The sequence below is a fragment of the Balaenoptera physalus genome (genome assembly GCF_965194825.1).
Source record: "Balaenoptera physalus genome assembly, chromosome: 21".
Taxonomy (NCBI): Eukaryota; Metazoa; Chordata; class Mammalia; order Artiodactyla; family Balaenopteridae; genus Balaenoptera; species Balaenoptera physalus.
Window position 1 is genome coordinate 44,479,055 of NC_138902.1, and position 21,219 is coordinate 44,500,273.

At 39.3% G+C, this 21,219-nt stretch overlaps 1 protein-coding gene across 6 annotated transcripts in view; it reads left to right on the plus strand.

The window, feature by feature from the left end:
- Positions 1 to 21,219, plus strand: part of TENM3 (teneurin transmembrane protein 3) — a 2,405,282-nt gene that overhangs the window by 1,980,245 nt on the left and 403,818 nt on the right. For all 6 annotated transcript variants that reach the window (XM_082444070.1, XM_082444075.1, XM_082444071.1 and 3 more), the window contains exons 9-10: positions 81 to 387; positions 15,758 to 16,036. In XM_082444070.1, coding sequence (XP_082300196.1) covers positions 156 to 387; positions 15,758 to 16,036 — 511 coding nt within the window. In that variant the 5' untranslated portion in view covers positions 81 to 155. The remainder of the gene's footprint in view (positions 1 to 80; positions 388 to 15,757; positions 16,037 to 21,219) is intronic.

Below are 21,219 nucleotides of genomic sequence, written 5' to 3' on the forward strand. Positions count from 1 at the left end.
CATTCTCCAGATTGAGAAGGATGTGGTCAGTCTGTAGGTGAGTGTGATGCTGACGTCATGCAAACCTTTTATCTTCACAGACAGGCCAGTGAGAATGGAAGCCTGAGCACACTTCGTCACAGCTGGGGCTGACGCACCCCCAGAAGGAATGAAGCATGGATGTGAAGGAACGGAGGCCTTACTGCTCCCTGACCAAGAACAGACGGGAGAAGGAACGGCGCTACACTAATTCCTCAGCAGACAACGAGGAGTGCCGGGTTCCCACCCAGAAGTCTTACAGTTCCAGTGAAACCCTGAAAGCTTTTGATCACGATTCCTCACGGCTGCTTTATGGAAACAGAGTGAAGGATTTGGTTCACAGAGAAGCAGATGAGTTCACCAGACAAGGTAGGTCATTGTTCTAGTAAAACGAAGCATGCTCAGCTCGTGCTAACGTGCAGGTGTCACTTTTTTCCCTTCGAGGTGATATGATTATTTCTTAGATTGATGTCCTATCCTCTGATTTAGACTTTGAGGTATTAGATGATCCCATAGTATTCCAGATTAGAGGTAGAAAGCCACCTATGGACACACGGACCCAGATGCAGGTATGGACCCACGTAGAGAATCACCCCACACCCTGCATTTTATATGTGAGGTTGCGATTCTGCGTGTGGTCAAAGTGTTGGTGCATAAACTTGAAACCCAGGTCTCCAGGGCTCCCTGCCAGGCTCAGGAAGGTGCACACACACACTGTTTCTGTAGTTAGAACTGGTGTGAGGAGTACAGAACTGTTGGTGAGGAAACTCGTCTTTCCCTCCTAAGAAAGTAAGAATTCTTCCTCTAGATCATCTCATGATCCATCTGGCCCAGCTGTTTGTGTCTGTTTATAGAAGAGCCTGCGTCACAGGGGTTCCGTTTTCTCTCTCGAAGGCAATCTGGGATATTAAGTTTAGACCCTAAAACATCCTAGTTTCCCATAATGTAGTCCATTATGGTCTGGTCATGCACACGTGTTTGTTGAACATTTTTCCCCTCTGTTTTCTGCCTGCGTGTTCTACCAGTGGAATAGTGGCTTCTGTAACTTGACTTCACAGTCCTAACCCTACTGATTTCCATGCTTTAAAGCAGTAGCTTCTTTAAAATTAGGCATACATAGGGACATTTCGTTTCTTCTAACACAGTCTTGAGATGTGGGCAACATTACCAATAATAAAAGTAAAATCCTCTTACAGTCCTCTAGTTTATTTACCTAGAACTTAGCATCCCTTGGCTAATTTTATCAAGAAACAAGGAAAAAATAAATTAAACTTCAAAAATAAAGAACATATTCATTCTTTTCCAGTCACCTTACAGACAGTGTGACGAACAGTTTGATACTGGGCAGGAACAAATTTAAGAAAAAGTAACAATGCTATAAATGATTCCAAAGTTCGAAATTTTTCCATGGTTCTTTTCTTCTCTGCGCTGTGGAAAGAGCCATCCTCAGTAGAGTGAAATAGCGTTCCCTCACCTAAAGCAGTTTACGTCAAGAAGACTCATTTGATTTGCCAGAGAGAGATTGTTTTCCCCACGAAAGCATGCCTTACTAATCACAGGTATCAAATTAGATGAAAGAGGAAAAACTTGCTTAACATTTCAAATCCAGTTTTTAAGGGAAATACAGCACAGATATTTGAGATAGGTGCTGTCGCTAAATTAAGGGACTTGAGTTCCTTGTCCCATGTGTGATCATTCTAAACCTGGCTTCTTCTTTCATAATCTCTACACAGTGAACAGAGATTATGAGAGTACATTTTTCACCAGTTTCAAAAATAGCAGGTACTGTAGAGATGCAGGCAATCTGAACGCGGTGTGAAGTCTCACCTTTTGTAACAGAAATAACTTCTTCGTGCCCTATTGGCAAAGAACAACCTACATTGTGGAATACCGTGAGAGGGGAAAAAGCAGCACATGCGGCGTGATGCCCCGAGGAAGCGCATCTCCGCCCCAAGCGAGCGTTTCGTTTAGGCGGAGAGGATGGCGCTTAACGGGTTAGAAATAGCGAGCTGAAATTTCCCCCTCCCGGGCAGACTGTGGCTGATGACACGGCGAGACCATCTGTGGAAACCGGGGAGCCAGAGTCTCAGGGGACCAGACCTCCCTGTCACCCAGCTCCTTGCCAGCCAAGGCGTAGAGAGCGATCGGGGCAGCGGGAAGAGACGGAGAGCACGGCAGCCGACAGGGGCCTGCTGCCCGGGGCGGCCACGTGGAGGGGCGAGAAGAGGTTTCAGGGCGGAGGTGCAGGGAGAAGCAAAAGTGCAGCGTGCGGGGCTGCCACCGTTCACTTGGCGTGTGCGTAAATCAGACCGTATTGAGAACATAAATGGAACGCACTGCTATTGATGGCTGAGGCGTGCGGATTCCGCACCTCGTTCCAGTCAGTGTGCCAGGAGTTACGTGCGCCGTCCCTGAACTCTCACAGCACCTCGGGATGCAGGGCCCAGGGGCATCGTCCTTTCACAGGTTGAGACGGTCAAGGCTTGGAGGCCAGCGAGGGCCGTGCTGGGACTTGAACCCAGGCCCGTCTGCCCCCAGCGCTCAGGCTTCTAAGCTCTGTGCAGTTGCCAAAGCAGAAAACAGGCAATTCAGTGTCAACCTTGCCCTTTGGTTTCTTGGAGTCAGTCTTAGCCAATTTTGATGGTACCGATCGAGAGAGATGAGGAGACTGGACACATATTTAGGAAATAAAATGGGCGTGATTTTGTGATTGGGTGGATGAGGATGGGGAAGAGGGAAGCATTGCAAATGCTTTTTCTTTCCTCTGGTTTGATGTGGGGAATATTTGTAGCAGGAGCGGTAGATGAGGTGAGAAAGGAATAAGGAAAAGTCTGCTATCAGATGATGTTTCCCAAGCAAGCATAATGAACAATCCTCCCAGCCTTTCATTTTCTTTGAACCTAACAAATGTCAATTTTTCCTCCCTGACTATTATGCTGTGGTATTAATTATTTAATTGACAAAATGTGCTTCCTGCCACAGCTCCTGACATCATACACATAATAAAAATGAAAGATTAAAAATATTAATAGTAGCCAAAGACCGTTGAAACTCTTCCAAAGAATCATGCTAATTGAGCTTGTCCGTGGAGTTTCAAAACGCCTTGCCAGTCCAAATCCACTTCTTCTTTGAATGACACAGGAAAATGCAGCTTCAGCTGGAGGAAGGGATAAGTAGAGACGCCTGTTAATGCAATTACATGGAGAATCCAAATCTAGAAATACAATGATTTTAGTCAACTATAAAAAAAAAGAAATGTAATATTTTTATTTTTATCGACCAATGTTATGGCCTATTATCAAACTTAATTTTAATCATTTTTTATGGCTTACTGACTGGCAGGTGACTATTGTTAATTACGTGTTATATTTAGATACTGTAAAGCTAAGGATGATTTCCTTTTCACAGTAATGTGTCATTTGACTGGTTCTGACACAGATCTCTTTCTCTCCTTTTAAATCTCTCCATGTGGTTTACTGGGTGGTGGGAATAGTTGTCCTTTTAGCAGCTGTGGAGCTCTCTGTAGGTGTGATGGGGTTGGCTAATAGTGGCTTCTTTGGCATTCTTGGATACTATTTTCTTTGATTCATCTTTGAAGGGAATTTATCCTGTCAGATCTGAGACACATTTCTTATGAAACAGCTGCATAAGATCATCCCACAGTTTTTAGAGAAGTGATAAAATAAAAGATCTTTTCTTCTCAGCACTATGTACATTGCCTGTAATGTCCTTGACCAAACGAGAAAGCTCATCAACTCCAATGAGGAATGTTGGCCATGAAGGTGAATTTTGAAATGAGGTGCTATCTGGAAATGGGAACACTTTTTTTCCACAGAACCCTAACCCTGGAAAAAAAAGGAAAAACACCTCTGAGACAGTCTTAACCCAAAGCGTTTACCCGTTAGTCAGTCATCAGTGTTGTGGTTGTGAATTTCAGAATTTTAAAATGAAAAGTCTACCACTTATTCTTCATTTATAGAATGTCAGGGGAGGAAGGTTATCTGTTTTTAAATTTGAAGAGCAGACAGCATTATGTCTGTGTTTGTACACACCTGAAATCAAAATAGATAATAAATTTACAAAGTAGGAAAGGGAAGGAGGAAGGCAGCTGAACAAAGACCCTCACTGATCTCTGAGCGGGGCTCCCTGACCGCTCGCTTCTGGTCCCAGAAACTCCCCTCTTTCCTCTCCGCTGCTTTGGGATTTGCCTTCTCTTCCTGCTCGTCATCCTCAGGCGTGCCCAGCAACCCCCAACTTTGCAGACATGACTTCCCACCTCATGATCTTGCTGGTCCAAGGCCGGTCCAAGTAGAGCTGGTGGGAGGGTAGATCCCACAAGCCCTGAAGCCTCCTGCTGCACCTCCTTGGTGGACTGTGGCCTGAGTCCCAGACCATCTTTTATACAACATTCCGGATGCTAGGCCTTTCCCTTACCAAATGTAACCCTCTTTTGTGAAACAAAAGGACATCAGAGGCGCGGTCTGAGTTTTTCTGTAAACATGTATCCAGGATTCTGGTATAAGCGTGGCTCGAGTGATGCTTCATTTACCCATCTCCCAGCCTGTCTTTACCTCTCCTGAGCTGAGCAGTGATACGGGTGCAAATGAGGTCTAGACCCCTCTTAGGGTCCTGATGGGCAAAGCCGGTGCAGGTGCTTTTGCTCTTGGGCCAGATGAAAGCTCGAAGTGGGGTGAAGCCCTAGCGTGAGGACGAGAGAGAATGCTGTGGTTTCACGGTGCCGGAGAGATGCCCACCGGCCTCTCCCACGCTCCTCCCTGGAGCGAACGTCGTGCTGCAGGGGCAGCTGTCTTCCTTGGTCCCTCAGGAGCTGAGGGAGCCTAAACGGACGCCTTTTCTCCACTCCGATAGTGTGAGAGCACCAGCCCTGGAACCCAGGGAGTAGAAAGGCTTGTCCCTAGCGATTAAGGGGACTTGTCACTGCTTCCAAGGCAGCCCCCAGGAAAGCAGCGACAAGCTTAATGGCACCCAGCATGCAGGAAGTGAGGTAGGATACAAAACACAGGTCAGGAAGCTCCAAATGCAAATGAGCCATGGTGAAGAGAAGGAAAACCCAAACCAAAACGAAAGATTGTAATAAGAGCACTCTGAGATATCTAAGTACAAAAAACAAACACAGCACAGCAGCAAAACCAGCGGTAACAGCCAAATGCTAAGGTGGGGAAAGCCACAATTTACAAACCAAAAAAATATAATAGATACGTTGAAGAAGAAAGGGTGGTCATTGTTGAAATCCAAATGACTGGTTTTGAAGACCAAGTAGAAGAAATGACTCAGAAGACAAAGTTCCAGGTAAAATTAAGAAAACACACACACACACACACACACACACACACACACACACCTTAGCACATCCTAGAGAAATTCTTTAACTTTGTGGATTAAAGGTATTTTATAAGATTCTAGAGAAAGAAAAACAAGTTACTCTTCTTGTGACTTACAAAAGAAACAAATATAAAACTAATGAATTTCTCATCATCAGCAGTGAAAACTAGAGGACAGAAGAAATTTCTAGAAGAAATAGACGCTTATTCTCCTTTTAAAAAGTCCATATATGATGAAGGGAAAGGGAAGAATGAAAAGAAAAACGTTGCTCCTGTATTTCTTACACAACTTCATTTCTTTACAATAAATGAGGAAGGAGTTTTAAAACCCAGCTTCTTCAAGGGAGGGTAGTAAACTAAATTTCTAATTATTGAATGGGAGCTATTAAACAGCAAATCAAGAAAATATATTTGTTTTCTTAAAAGAAGATAGACTTTCATCTTTCTTTCTTATGTTTTTAAATTAATGGAAATAATCATGCAAAGTAAAAATTCGGAACTCTAAAAGAGACAATTACTGATTTCCTTCACTTACATCTCCTTCTGTATGGTCCATCTTGACAGTTGTATGGCCCTCCTCACCTTTATTCATGCTCAAAACCATAGGCATTTATATAATCTGTTGGGTCTCTTTCTTAGTTTCCAAAAATGGGATCATACTCTACACACTACTTTGCAACTTGTATTTTTTTTAACTTAAAATATATATAATAGGCTTCCCTCCAGAACAGAAAACATAGGTCCAAACCCACTCTTTCTGCTAGCTACATAGTCTTGCATGCAAGGAATATATCACGTATGTTAACAGTTCCCTTTCTGGTAAACATTCCAGTTATTTCAATTTTTACAACCATGCCATAATAAACATTATTTGTACATGTCTGTTTAAGTCCAGGTGATTTTATTTCTCTCGGATATAGTCTCAGAGGTAGACTTTCAGCACTAAAGAATATTTTAACTTTAACAGAAAAAATATTTTCAAAGACTAAAGCAGCATAATAGAAGGCAAAGAAAAAAATGATAAAGGAATAATGAAATTGTGTAGCAGACCCACAGAATCATTTGCTTTTTAAGAGAACAATTCTTGGTTTCTGTACCAATGACTTTTAGTCCAACTCCTCATTGCGAATTTACAATCTGGTATACACACTTGCAGTGTGGTATAAAAGAGAACTGACAGATAATAAGTGTTGTGAGGATGTACAGAAACTGGAACTCTCATACACTTGTGGTCAGAAAGTAAAGTGGTGCAGCCACTGCAGAAAACAGTCTGGCAGTTCCTCCAAAGGTTAAACATAGAGCTAATACAACATGACCCAGCAATGCCTCTCATAGGTATATACACAAGAGAAATAAAAACATATGGTGTTCCATAGCAGCATTTTCATAATAGCCAAAAAGTGGAAACAACTCAAATGTCCATTAACTGATAAACAGATAAATAGAAGATGATGTGTCTATACAATGGAATATTATTTGGCCATAAAAAGAAATGACTACTGGCACGTGCTACAATATGGATGAATCTTGAAAACACTATGTTAAGTGAAAAAAGCCAGTCGCAAAAGTCTACGTATTGTAGGACCCCTTTTCTTTGAAATAGAATAGACAGAATAGAGAAATCTATAGTGAGAGAAAGTAGATTAGTGCTTGCCTAGGGCTAGAGGGGGTGGTGGGGTAAGAGGGGAAATGGGAGGTGACTGATAATTGGTACAAGGGTCATAAAAATGTTCTAAAATTGATTGTGGAGATAGTTGCACACCACTATGTGTATGCTAAAAGCCATTGACTTGTACACTTTAAGTAGGTTCATTGTATGGTTTGTGAGTTAATATCTCAATAAAGTAGTTTTGGAAAAGAGAAGAAACAAGTGAAATAGAGAGACAGAAAGGGCACAATCTGAGCATTAGAGAATCTAGACATAAGAGGGGAGAGAATACCATGAGTTCTCATGTTGGACCACCCTCCTCTGGGTTCTGTAGTCACCCTGTGTCACTCCAAGGCTAGTCCCTCACGTAGAGGCTTTTCCTTTTCAACTCACCCAGACATAGCAAATGTCTTGCCTATTGGTGAACATCACTCTGCATTGCAGCTTTGAAAAATCCCTTCTTGTTCGGACTAGGTTATAGACACCACGTGAGAAAAAGGCCATTTTTTTCCAACCCCCTTCTTTTATTAAAGAGGTAGCTATGCTCAGTGCTGGTGGAAAGTGGTCCTTTCCATTTTGTCACATACCCTCACTCATTTTTCAAAACGTGAACCTTTTCTCAATAATGCAACCTGCCTGGGCTGTTTATTCAGTCTTTCTTTTATAGATTTTTTTCAAATTTATGAGTGTCATGAAACAAAAATGCCTAATCTAGTCCAAGCGAACCTTGCCTTTTAATCACAAGAAATTTCACCCTCAGGTACACTTTGTTCTTCCTGCAATTTATTATTTTGGGACTGTTTCAAATTGTAATGGGAAGCTCTGTGGCTGGCCTTGCTGATCAAGGTTATCAAAATTCAACGTGCAGGAGATAAATACTGATTTCACCAGTCTCAGCCAACAGAATTAATACAAAGACTCTACAGGGTGAAGAAAGAAATTAAGGTAATGGTGTTAGAAGCATTGCAAAGAACACAATCTGAAGAAACCATGGAAAATAAGAATAAATGTATCCTCACCTCTTTCATGTTGCTTGAAGCCAAAGATGAGTTTAAACAAGACGGTCATGTCTTTCGTCTGGTCCCAGAGCATCTTTGCTGCCTCTTTCTGCCAGTCTCTTCCCACTTCTCCACACTGACCTGAAGTCCAGCGCCAAGAAGCGCATCCCAACCCCAAATCCCCAGCTCCGTGGTACCTCCGCCAACTGCCTCTTCTCCCAATCAGGAGCCCTTCTTTCCACCATCTTCCTTCTGTTGGTCAAAACTGCCTGAGCTTTCCATAAGTATAGCCCAGCTTGCTAAACATTGCTGAATTGTAGGAAATAATCGAATAGACTAATTCATTCAAATGTAATAGCTAGATCTCCCCAGGGGTGTTTGCATTAAACGAGGGATCCTACAAGCAAGAATCCTTGACCTAAGAGGACAACCAGCAACAGTGGAGTTGGAAGCACTGGGTAGAGAGAGTTTGGAATGAAGGAAACGTCAACTTTGGTGGTGATATGGCTCTTCTAAAAGTATTTGAAAGCAGTCTTGTTCCCACCCTCAAATTATACATTTCTCTATGATTGTTACATTTGTCCAGGTGTTTATTTTTTGTCATTTTTCATTTTGCTTCCCTTTATGCTGGCCTCATTTACATAAAGCATCTCTCATTTTAATTTAAAAAAATTTTTAAACTGAATGAAAGATTCTTTAAATTCTATAGTGCTTTACAATTTTCAAAAGATTCATACATACGATTTCATATAATTCCATAATAACCCTTTTTTTCTCCCCTCCCCCTATATTGTCCTCCCCACTTCCCTCTCCCCATTGGTAACTGCTAGTTTGTTCTCTGTATCTGTTAGTCTGCTTCTTGTTTGTTTTATTCATCAGTTTGTTGTATTTCTCAGATTCTACATATAAGTGATATCATACAGTATTTGTCTTTCTCTGTTTGATTTATTTCACTTAGCATAATGCCCTCCAAGTCCATCCATGTTGCTGCAAATGGCAAAATTTTATTCTTTTTGTGGCTAAGTGTATATATATATATATATATATATATATATATATACACACTCAGTACTATATATATAATGGAATACTACTCAGCCATATAAATGTGTGTGTGTGTGTGTGTGTGTATATATATATATATATATATATATACACATATATACTCAGTATTATATATATAATGGAATACTACTCAGCCATATATATATGTGTGTGTGTGTGTATATATATGTATATATACTCAGTATTATATATATAATGGAATACTACTCAGCCATATATATATGTGTGTGTGTGTGTATATATATGTATATATACTCAGTATTATATATATAATGGAATACTACTCAGCCATATATATATATATGTGTGTGCGTGTGTGTGTGTATTTGTATATGTACTCAGTATTATATATAAAATGGAATACTACTCAGCCATATATATATGGGTGTGTGTGTGTGTGTATATATATATGTACATACTCAATATTATATATATAATGGAATACTACTCAGCCATATATATATATGTGTGTGTGTATATATATATATATATATATATATATTCAGTTTATATATATAATGGAATACTACTCAGCTATATATATATGTGTGTGTGTATATATATATGTACATACTCAGTATTATATATATAATGGAATACTACTCAGCCATATATATATATATGTGTGTGTGTATATATATATATATATATATATATATATATATTCAGTTTATATATATAATGGAATACTACTCAGCTATATATATATGTGTGTGTGTATATATATATGTACATACTCAGTATTATATATATAATGGAATACTACTCAGCCATATATATATATATGTGTGTGTGTATATATATATATATATATATATTCAGTTTATATATATAATGGAATACTACTCAGCTATATATATATGTGTGTGTGTATATATATATGTACATACTCAGTATTATATATATAATGGAATACTACTCAGCCATATATATATATATGTGTGTGTGTGTATATATATATATATATATATATATATTCAGTTTATATATATAATGGAATACTACTCAGCTATATATATATGTGTGTGTGTATATATATATGTACATACTCAGTATTATATATATAATGGAATACTACTCAGCCATATATATATATGTGTGTGTGTGTATATATATATATATATATATATATATATATTCAGTTTATATATATACTGGAATACTACTCAGCTATATATATATGTGTGTGTGTATATATATATATACTCAGTATTCTATATATAATGGAATATATATATATATACACACACACAGCTTCTTTATCTGTTGATCTGTTGATGGACACTTAGGTTGCTTCATACTTTGGCAATTGTAAATAACGTTGCTATGAACATTGAGATGCATGTATCTTTTTGAATTAGTATTTTTGTTTTTGTTTTGGATACATACCCAGGAGTGGTATTGCTGGGTCATATGGTAGTTCTATTTGTAGAACTATATTGTGAGAAATCCCCACACAGTTCTCCATAGTGGCTGTATCAATTTACATTCCCACCAGCAGTGTAGGAGGGTTCCCTTTTCTCCACATCCTCGCTAACATTTACTTGCGTTCTTTTTGATGATAGCCGTTCTGACAAGTGAGGTGGTATCTCACTGTGGTTTTGATTTGCATTTCCCTGATGATTAGCGGCGTTGAGCATCTTTGGCCATCTGCATTTCCTCTTTGGAAAAATGACTATTCAGTTCTTCTGCACATTTTTTAATCAGGTTGGTTGTTTTTTTGATGTTGTGTGAGCTGTTTATATATGTTGGAAATTAATCCCTTATCTGTCTTATCATTTGCAAATATCTTCTCCCATTCAGTAGGCTGTCTTTTTTTTTTTTTTAAACATCTTTATTGGAGTATAATTGTTTTACAATGGTGTGTTAGTTTCTGCTTTATAACAAAGTGAATCAGTTATACATATACATATGTTCCCATATCTCTTCCCTCTTGCATCTCCCTCCCTCCCACCCTCCATCCCACCCCTCTAGGTGGTCACAAAGCACCGAGCTGATCTCCCTGTGCTATGCAGCTGCTTCCCACTAGCTAGCTATTTTACATTTGGTAGTGTATATATGTCCATGCCACTCTCTCACCCTGTCACATCTCACCCCTCCCCCTCCCCATATCCTCAAGTCCATTCTCTAGTAGGTCTGTGTCTTTATTCCTGTCTTGCCACTAGGTTCTTCATGACTTTTTTTTCCCCTTAGATTCCATATATATGTGTTAGCATACTGTATTTGTGTTTCTCTTTCTGACTTACTTCACTCGGTATGACAGCTGTCTTTTTGTTTTGTTGATGGTTCCTTTGCTTTGCCAAAGCGTAAAGCAGCTCTTAAACCAAGTCATCACAGCCCTGAAAAGTGAAAAAATAGAGTGGTGAAGTGACTTGAATGAAGCCAGTAAATGGCTTTAACTTAGGTCCATTGGAAATCAAGTTTAGTGTTCTTTCCCAAGAGAGCAAAAGCAAACTTTAATTTAGTAAGGAAATCTAACAGCTTGCTTTCTAGCTTGCATTTCGGAAACAGCCCTTAAGAGTTTGAATCATTGCGAGACATTGATTTCAGAGGGTCAGATGTTTGTTTGTTTGTTTTTGACATCTTTATTGGAGTTTAATTGCTTTACAATGGTGTGTTAGTTTCTGCTTTATAACAAAGTGAATCAGCTATATGTATACATATATCTGCATATCTCCTCCCTCTTGTGTCTCCCTCCCACCCTCCCTATCCCACCCCTCTAGGTGGTAACAAAGCACCGAGCTGATCTCCCTGTGCTATGCGGCTGCTTCCCACTACCTATCTATTTTACATTTGGTAGTGTATATATGTCCATGCCACTCTCTCACTTCGTTCCAGCTTACCCTTCCCCCTCCCCATGTCCTCAAGACCATTCTCTATGTCTGCGTCTTTATTCCTGTCCTGCCCCTAGTTTCTTCAGAACTTTTTTTTTTTTTTTTAGATTCCATATATATGTGTTAGCATACGGTATTTTTTTTTCTCTTTCTGACTTACTTCACTCTGTATGACAGACTCTAGGTCCATCCACCTCACTACAAATAACTCAATTTCATTTCTTTTTATGGCTGAGTAATATTCCATTGTATATACGTGCCACATCTTCTTTATCCATTCATCTGTTGATGGACACTTAGGTTGCTTCCATGTCCTGGCTTGTAAACAGAGCTGCAATGAACATTTTGGTACATGACTCTTTTTGAATGATGGTTTTCTCAGGGTATATGCCCAGTAGTGGGATTGCTGGGTCGTATGGTAGTTCTATTTGTAGTTTTTTAAGGAACCTCCATACTGTTCTCCATAGTGGTTGTATCAATTTACATTCCCAGCAACAGTGCAAGAGGGTTCCCTTTTCTCCACACCCTCTCCAGCATTTATTGTTTGTAGATTTTTTGATGATGGCCATTCTGACCAGTGTGAGGTGATACCTCATTGTAGTTTTGATTTGCATTTCTCTAATGATTAGTGATGTTGAGCATCCTTTCATGTGTTTGTTGACAATCTGTATATCTTCTTTGGAGAAATGTCTCTTTAGGTCTTCTGCCCATGTTTTAATTGGGTTGGGATTTGTTTTTTTGATATTGAGCTGCATGAGCTGCTTGTATATTTTGGAGATTAATCCTTTGTCAGTTGCTTCATTTGCAAATATTTTCTCCCATTCTGAGGGTTGTCTTTTCATCTTGTTTATGGTTTCCTTTGCTAGGTAAAAGCTTTTAAGTTTCATTAAGTCCCATTTGTTTATTTTTGTTTTTATTTCCATTTCTCTAGGAGGTGGGTCAAAAAGATCTTGCTGTGATTTATGTCATAGAGTGTCTGCCTATGTTTTCCTCTAAGAGTTTTTTAGTGTGTGGCCTTACATTTAGGTCTTTAATCCATTTTGAGTTTATTTTTGTGTATGGTGTTAAGGAGTGTTCTAATTTCATTCTTTTACATGTAGCTGTCCAGTTTTCCCAGCACCACTTATTGAAGAGGCTGTCTTTTCTCCACTGTATATTCTTGCCTCCTTTATCAAAGATAAGGTGACCATATGTGCGTGGGTTTATCTCTGGGTGGTGGGTCAGACGTTTAAGGAGTTTGGGATGCACATTCCAATTCATAGGGATGATGTCTTGGATATTCATTTGCAAAATGAACTGTGTTTCCATACCCAGGTAACAAATAATAAAGATTGCCGTTTTCTGCTTTCCTTCACCCCATAGATTTTTGCATCAAGATGGCAACAGTGTGAAAAGTCAATAACATGGAAAATGTTTCAAGTTACATTTCAGAGATTAGAAAGGGAGTTCTTACTGTCTTTTAATGCGTCTCTTATTTTTATTCTCCAATGTGGGAACCTCCCCAAATAGAGGAAAGATGCACAGGATCTTATCATTCATTTTCACCCTTTAAAAATTGTTTTGGAAAAATCAACATGTTTGATGGTGATGTTTAACTGTTTTACACCCTTTTTCCCCCCTCCCCATTTTAGATATGATATATAAATAGGAATGGATAAGCTCTTTCACATTAACTGTCCATTACATTGACCATTTTTGGATTTACTTTCATAAGTACAGTCCACACTAGTTCTTTTAAAAATATTGCCACTACTGTGTCTTACCTCATTAAGCTTGCCCACTTTCTCACTGTTCAATGAGTTCTTAGTCCCTCTTCTTTATTTTTGCTACTTCCTTTATTTTTTATTTTTATTTTTTTATAGAAAATCTAGGTTGAATATTTGCACTTGGAATAAGACACTTTTTTAAAATTAATTTATTTATTTGTTTTTGTTTATTTATTTTTGGCTGTGTTGGGTCTTCGCTGCTGCACGTGGGCTTTCTCTAGTTGCAGCAAGCAGGGGCTACTCTCCATTGCAGTGCGCGGGCTTCTCATCATGGTGGCTTCTCTTGTTGCGGAGCACAGGCTCTAGGTGCGCAGGCCTCAGTAGTTGTGGCACGTGGGCTCAGTAGTTGTGGCTCACGGGCTCTAGAGTGCAGGCTTAGTAGTTGTGGCACACGGGCTTAGTTGCTCTGCGGCATGTGGGATCTTCCCGGACCAGGGCTCGAACCTGTGTCCCCTGCATTGGCAGGCGGATTCTTAACCACTGCGCCACCAGGGAAGTCCCAACTACTTCCTTTATTTTTGACATACTTTTTGGTTCAGATACTTATTCACATCTCTCTGAGATGATTTGTAGCTAATTTGTAGCAACAGATTTTCATTATTTATGAGTGTCATTGTCAGAATCCATTTGGAAGTCTGACCGAGATAAAGCGGATTCCAACTTCTGATCTGACCAGAGCAATAAAGCAATTAACCACACTGGTTAAAATGGGCTGAATCCTTGAGGGTGCTAATATTTTTACAACCAAATATTTACTGTCTTGTGCATTATGTCTGATTCATTTCCTAGGAGATTCAAGATGTTATTATTACAAATAATTTATAACACCCTCTTTTAAAAAATGTAATGTATGTTATTTCTCATACTAGCCAATTAACTTTAAAATGTTTGTGGATATAAGAGAGGGAAGTACGAAAATGAAAACTATGAGTAATATAAATGCTTAATATTCTTAAAAGTTTGGTATTATATGGTAGCATTTAAATCAGTCTTGGTATACTATTAGTCTTTTCCTCTATTTTGATTCTAGTTGGTACCTAAATCTTAGACTCTACCATGCCAATGAGACAGGAAATGGAAGGCCCGTGTGTATGCATCCTCTAAGCAAACATTTTTCTCTCTCTTCTCACCCCTAGTATCATAAAACATAGGTGAAATTTTCAAGAATAAATACAGGATTGGAAAAGCCATTAATAACGGCAGTCATTTTAAAGTGTCACCTAATTTAAACACTTTTGCTTTAAGTTATTGCAGTGTCATGAGTTTTATTATGCTCAATTTATTAGTAAAAGCCTTCAGGGTTCACAACCATTTATTTTGCAGGGAACTTGATTTTATCATTAATTTTTAAATACATAATACTCCCGCTTTATTTTTTAGAGTGCACTTTATTTGCACGAATTGGTTTACTCTGATCAATACAGATGTTTCCTGGTGTTTATTAAAGCAAAAAATCTGGGAAGTCAGATGTCTGCACATTTTCATGACATTACACTCCAAAAGTTAGTGTATGTTTGTACACACGTGATACATGTTTATATTGGTTGTTAAGTTTTAGGTGGGAAAATATAATAAAGACTGCCCAGGCTCCGGTTTCTAATTTTTTCTGATTATTGGGTAACTTATTCTAGAGGGCAATCTTTCCTCTTCCAAAGGAGTGACCTCTGGGCGGGAAAATCTTAATGTTTGGGATGAGAGCCAGGACCCAGGAAATAATTCTGACAATTTCTCTGGCTTCACAAGTCTGCGAAACACAGTTCTATCAAGGATAACTAAGCCTTTCTCTGGGTTGGGTTTTCATGGTCTGGCCTGCTTTACCTGCGCAGCTCTCTGGAGGTGTTCGTGGGCTGAAATAGTTGACAAAGGAGCTCTGAGCTGGGGTGGGTGGAAAGTCAGAGGTGGAGCTCCCTGCCCCCCCCCGATTGGACCCACGCGACCACAGGTCATGTGGAGCTAATGCAGACACCTGGTGTTGAGAGCTGACACAACTGGATGCTTAAGTGTTTATTTTAGGGAGATTTTGTTTAAAAAAAAACTGAAACGAGACATATACTCACTAGTTGTTATCTTTTCTCCCCCTGATCAGGACAGAATTTCACCCTAAGGCAGTTAGGCGTTTGTGACCCGGAACCCCGAAGAGGACTGGCGTTTTGTGCGGAAATGGGGCTCCCTCACAGAGGTTACTCTATCAGTGCAGGGTCAGACGCTGACACTGAGAACGAAGCAGTGATGTCCCCAGAGCATGCCATGAGACTGTGGGGCAGGGGGGTCAAGTCAGGCCGCAGTTCCTGCCTGTCAAGCCGGTCCAACTCAGCCCTCACCCTGACAGACACAGAGCACGAAAACAAGTCGGACAGTGAAAATGGTAAGTTCTTTTTTTTTTTGGCTTCGTAATGTTGGCGTTCGGTGCTTCTGTCTGTTTCCGTTGACTCTGGAGGCGTGGCTTTCTTCCTTCCTCCCATCTCTCCTTCTCTTTCTTTCTTCTTCCTTTCTTTGTATTGCAACGTTACTAGTAGCGCTCAAGAAATGTCCTTCGTTATTGCATTTTTTTCCCCTGGGAAAAAATCAGTATTCGACGACATCAGATTGTAAAATTATGCAAGCTTTCTCTGTTGTGTTCTCTATAGTTTTGAAAAACAGTTTAATCGTGGTAAGAAAAAAAACCGACAGAGATTGGCTTTGACTTATCTTGGATCGTGTCACCCGTTATCCTCGATGGAGTAGCAAAGCAAGTGGTGGTAAAGTTTACCCCAGAGCCAGCTTGTAATCAAAGATGTCTTTGTAGATTCCTCTTGAAAATATCTCAAAGAAGTTCCAGAATCTTAGAACGGATGAGTGAGCACACAGAATCGTTTATTAACAGGGCTCAATGATTGAAGAACAAATTTGATCATGCTTTAAACTTACTTGTTGATGAGAGCAATTGAAATCTTGGTAAAGAGAAGGGAGTGTGGCCTTTGAAGTGCTTTGGGGACTGGATTACTCTGCAATTAAATCGATGCACGAAAATTGGATTTTAGGGTATCCAAATAGCACAGTGTAAGAAAAATAAATATATCGGGACTCTTTTCCTATCGCCAACGCAGAATAATAAAGAAACAGTTAATTTCTCTGCAATAATAGATTTAAAAGAAAACTTAATTTTTAGTCAGTGCAGCTTCTAGGAAGAATTGTAGCATCAGCACCAATGCACCAGGCAACAAAATGACATTCCTCTTTCAGCATTTAATGTTAACGGTGTACTTGCTACTTTAATCTAGTTATTAATGCTGTGTATATGATATATCAAAAAAGCAGAGAGAAAATTAAAATGGAAGAACTGCATGACATGTGAAAAGAAAGATGGTGTTTTACCAATGGTTTCATTTTTATTACTTATTGAGCAAGTTTGTCAGCTTTGCTTTGTGATAGGAAAGCAGGTCCGTTGTCAGCTTTTAGTCTCAGCTCAGTCACCAAACGAAGGGGTAGCTAGTGCTTCGTACTGCTTATTACTTGTTTTCTTGCTATTCAGGGAGAAAAAGGTCTACTTTAAACCAACTAAAACAATATCTTGTGGAGAATACTTTAATGCATTAAACCAAAGTCAAAATCAATTAATAATAGGCACTTAATATATTCATTTTGGAAGTGTCAGTTCTTGGTGGAGGCTGGATTTATCCCAGCCCAAAACAGGAAACAAGGACAGTTCTGTCTAACAAAATGAGTCTTAGAATCTGACTGCAGCATTTTCCTGAGCTAATCCATTCATCTCAGTAAAACCTGTGTTTATATAAATTTTCACTGTGGATTCAGAAGTTTCTAACCTTAAGTACATAAGATTTGGCATAAATTTTGCTTCGTGTCCCTCTATATGTTTATGTAACACTCTGCAAGCAATTGTAGGCACAGTGGTTATATTCAGATGTGTTATTTGACGTTTGATTTTCCTAAAATACATGAAAAAATTTATGATGGTTTCAGAAAACAGAGGAGAATGCAGCAGGACAATGCAGTCAGTTCTGATTTTCTGCATCATGGACCTTCCATGTCCATATCCATTAAATATTGTCCCACATTGGGTCAACTTGCCCTTTCTATATACAACCTTTGTAGCATCTCTCTCTCTCTCTCTCTCATAACGAGGGTAGCTTGTTATTGTGTCTGTATTGGTAAAATATAAATTGATTTTATTATTTTTTAACTTGTATATCTGCTAAAACTATCTCACAGTGAATTCCCAAACACATGCCATTTTATTCTTTTCAGAAAACTTAGAAACTTTGCCACCTGTAGTTAACAGTATCTAACATACCAATGACTGGGGGCGGGGCGACAAGCCCGGCGACTTTCTCACACTGCTGGCCCTCTCCATTTGCACGGATTATTATGAACGAGAGGAGGGACTTGTTGCCCCAGGAATCTCCTAGTCCCTGTTCTTAGAATGATGTAAAGACAAGGAAAGTTACACTCGTCCATTTCTCCAAGTGGTGTTCTGAAGCAGAATGAAGGAGACACAGGAAGAGGGTGTCAGGGGCCTTGCCTTGAAATTCAGAACCTTTGGTAGCATTTGTTGAGAGTAAACAGGTCAACCAAGTAAAGAGTATAAAGTGTCAAAAACAATGTTTGTTGAGCTGGACAAGTGATGACTTAAACTTGTGTTTACTCTTTCCCCAAGGTTTGGCTGTGGTTGTTTTTTGAAACAACATTTTGATGGTCTAAGAACTCCCAATGAGGTCAGCTTAGGGAAGAAAACAAAAGAGGAAAAAAAATAGAGATGACCTCTTACTGAACACTGGCTATTTCATAGATTTTATATGTGTGTCCGTAGGAACACTGCAGATTCATTTATTTGTTCTGAATTTTCAGTGATTAGTCAGACAGAGCAAGATTCCATTTAAAGTAATAAATTACATTAAGATCTAGGGAAGCCTAATTTTCTGATATTTAGCAGACCTTATCATTTTGAGTTGTGGAATTAAACAAGAGTATTGAGGGTTTTTTTCTGATATAAAAAACTTTTTTTCTTAAGCTGGGCTACAGTAAAAACTAAAATTTGTAATCATACACAGGGTCTTCTAACATCTTTATAAACAATATCCTCAAATCTATTACCTATTTTTACTATTATTACTACTTCTAGTCAAATATTTCTAATATAAGTTTTCTAAAATAATTCAATTCGGGTATTCTTCAATGCTCTCATTCTGAAAGATTACTGATTTTTCCAGCTATATTTTCCTTTGACTTTCGATTATTTAAATTGTCAAATTTTATTCATTTTCATGTTAGCTTGCCGTGTGTCCTTAGAAGTTCTATTATATCACTATAAGTTGAAACAAGAAGGATGTGCGTGAAATAACTCACCAAAGTGAAACTAATTGAGAAACCAGACACTGACTTGTTTTTTCCCCCCAATTTAGCAGGGGAGTTTAGGTTGACTGTTTTTGTCATTTGAAATAATGTGAATAAGGCTGTTTTCCTCAGAAAAAAATAAAATGCTATTCAACATTTGTGAAATTATGCAAGCTGAGTGACTGATATTCTAGTTATAACTTCAAAGAAGAGTTTAGTCACTACAAGGGATTAGATTTCATTTATTTATTGATAAAGAGGCCAACAGTTCAAGTTAAGAAGGTGCTAGAACTGCTGTGAGGCTAATGAAATTTTGATGGCCTGAGCATCCCATGAGAGTAAAGGAACATTCAGACCATGTCACACGTCTCCGTGTTAGCAGAGATTCTAAACCAGTGATAAAATATATTCTTTTGCAAAACTAACTCTTCACCAACCATGGGGAGTTGACGTTAAGAAGCATTTTGAGAAAAAAAAATTTATTACAGTGTATTGAGTTTCATATCAAATTTCAAATGTTAATCTTGTTCCGAATTAAGGATGTGGGAGAAGGCCTTTCTTGACGAGTACTGACAACTTTCTAAGTCAACTGCCATGCTCCAGGGCAAATACTGGAGGGTCAGTGGTTTGTGACCACCTATTAGCAGCGGTCCTAGTCAGCTGTTGAGAGACTACAAAATAAATGTGATGGGATGCCGTAATCAAAGGGAAAATTACCAGTATGCTCTGGCTCGTTTGAGGCATTTTTCCTGCCTCTGATGGATTGTTAAAAGACCCCTGACTGAACGCCCACTCTCCAGCTTTGCAAGTCATCTGATCTGAATTCCAAATATCTATGTAAATGTCAGGAACAAAGGACTTTTTTTTTCAAAACATCAAGCTTTAAGCTTTAAAAAATGTTTATTTGTGCATCTTTTCCCAGAAGAAGCCTAGCATGTATTTTTATCCTTTGTCAGCCAGCAGTGTGGTATAGTGAGAAGGGCCTGGATGCAGAATCACAGTGCTCAGGATGTAAACGCTTTCATTCGACCCCTAAGGCTGTTTGCTCCTGAGTCACCCAGAGCTCGAGGTCCCAACTTTCCCATCTCTGCCTGGCTACTGGGCCAGTTGTATTGCCGGCCCCAGAGATGTGGAGGTCTTCGTCTTGCTTCTTCTGCCGGTCTCCACGACCTCTTCTGCCCCCTGCGAACTGATGACCTTTGACACTAGACAGACCAGGAGGAGGTGGCTCTCCTCTCCTCTTCTACCTCGTCGTAACTGGGGACCTCGAGAGCCTCCTCTGAGGGCGACAGCTGAGAACGTGTTGACGGGGGCAGACCACCTGGGTTTGTATTGGCTCCACCACCTCCCAGCTGTGTGGCCTTGGGCAAGTGACTTAACCTTCCTGTGCTACCGTTTCCATGAGGGTAAAATGCAGAAGATCACAAATGACGTGCAGTCCTTATAGGGTTGTTGTGAGGATTAAATGAGCTCGGATATATAATATGCTTAGAACAGCGGTGCCTGGCGTCTAGTGAGTTCCAAACAAGGATGTCCTCTTATTATTATTTGTAAATGGTGGAAAATTATATCTCCTTCTTAAGTGTTTGTGGAGATTAAATGAGGTGCACGGTATCAAGTACCTACATAGTCTTGGCCCACAGTGTGTCCCCTGCCCCCCTTCCATGTTCCCCCTCTGTCTGCATTAGTCAAGTATTTGCACATTTGACGAATGAGGGAGAGCGAGTGGTCTCCTCCAGAAGACGCACTGCTAATTTGCATAGCCTGGAATTTCTGTCACCATTTACTGACTCTTTTATTTTTCTCTAAAACCCCACATACTTTTTAATTCACTGTAATTAAATGAACGTACATTAAGTGGCGCTGATAATTAGTCTGATGGCTGTAGACTTCAAAGAGTTTAGCATGCTCCTTCCCCTCCTGGCCAAAGGAAATTTCAAAAGTGGTGTTTCCCTCAAAGGCATGTTACTTAGACAGCCAGTCAGTTAAAAGGCAATTTAACTCATACTCATCAGTTCACACAATAGAATAAATCATTCCTGGAAGACTTTATTTCTCACCTGGGGTCTTAGCGATATACCTGTGCTAGGACCTCACTAATGCCACACTAACTGTGCAGATACTAAAGTATTCCAGGGCTAATTTGGCTAACAAGAAGCATAGAGCATTAATATGCAATATTGTTAAGTGTAATAGATACTTGCTTTGCCCGACTAA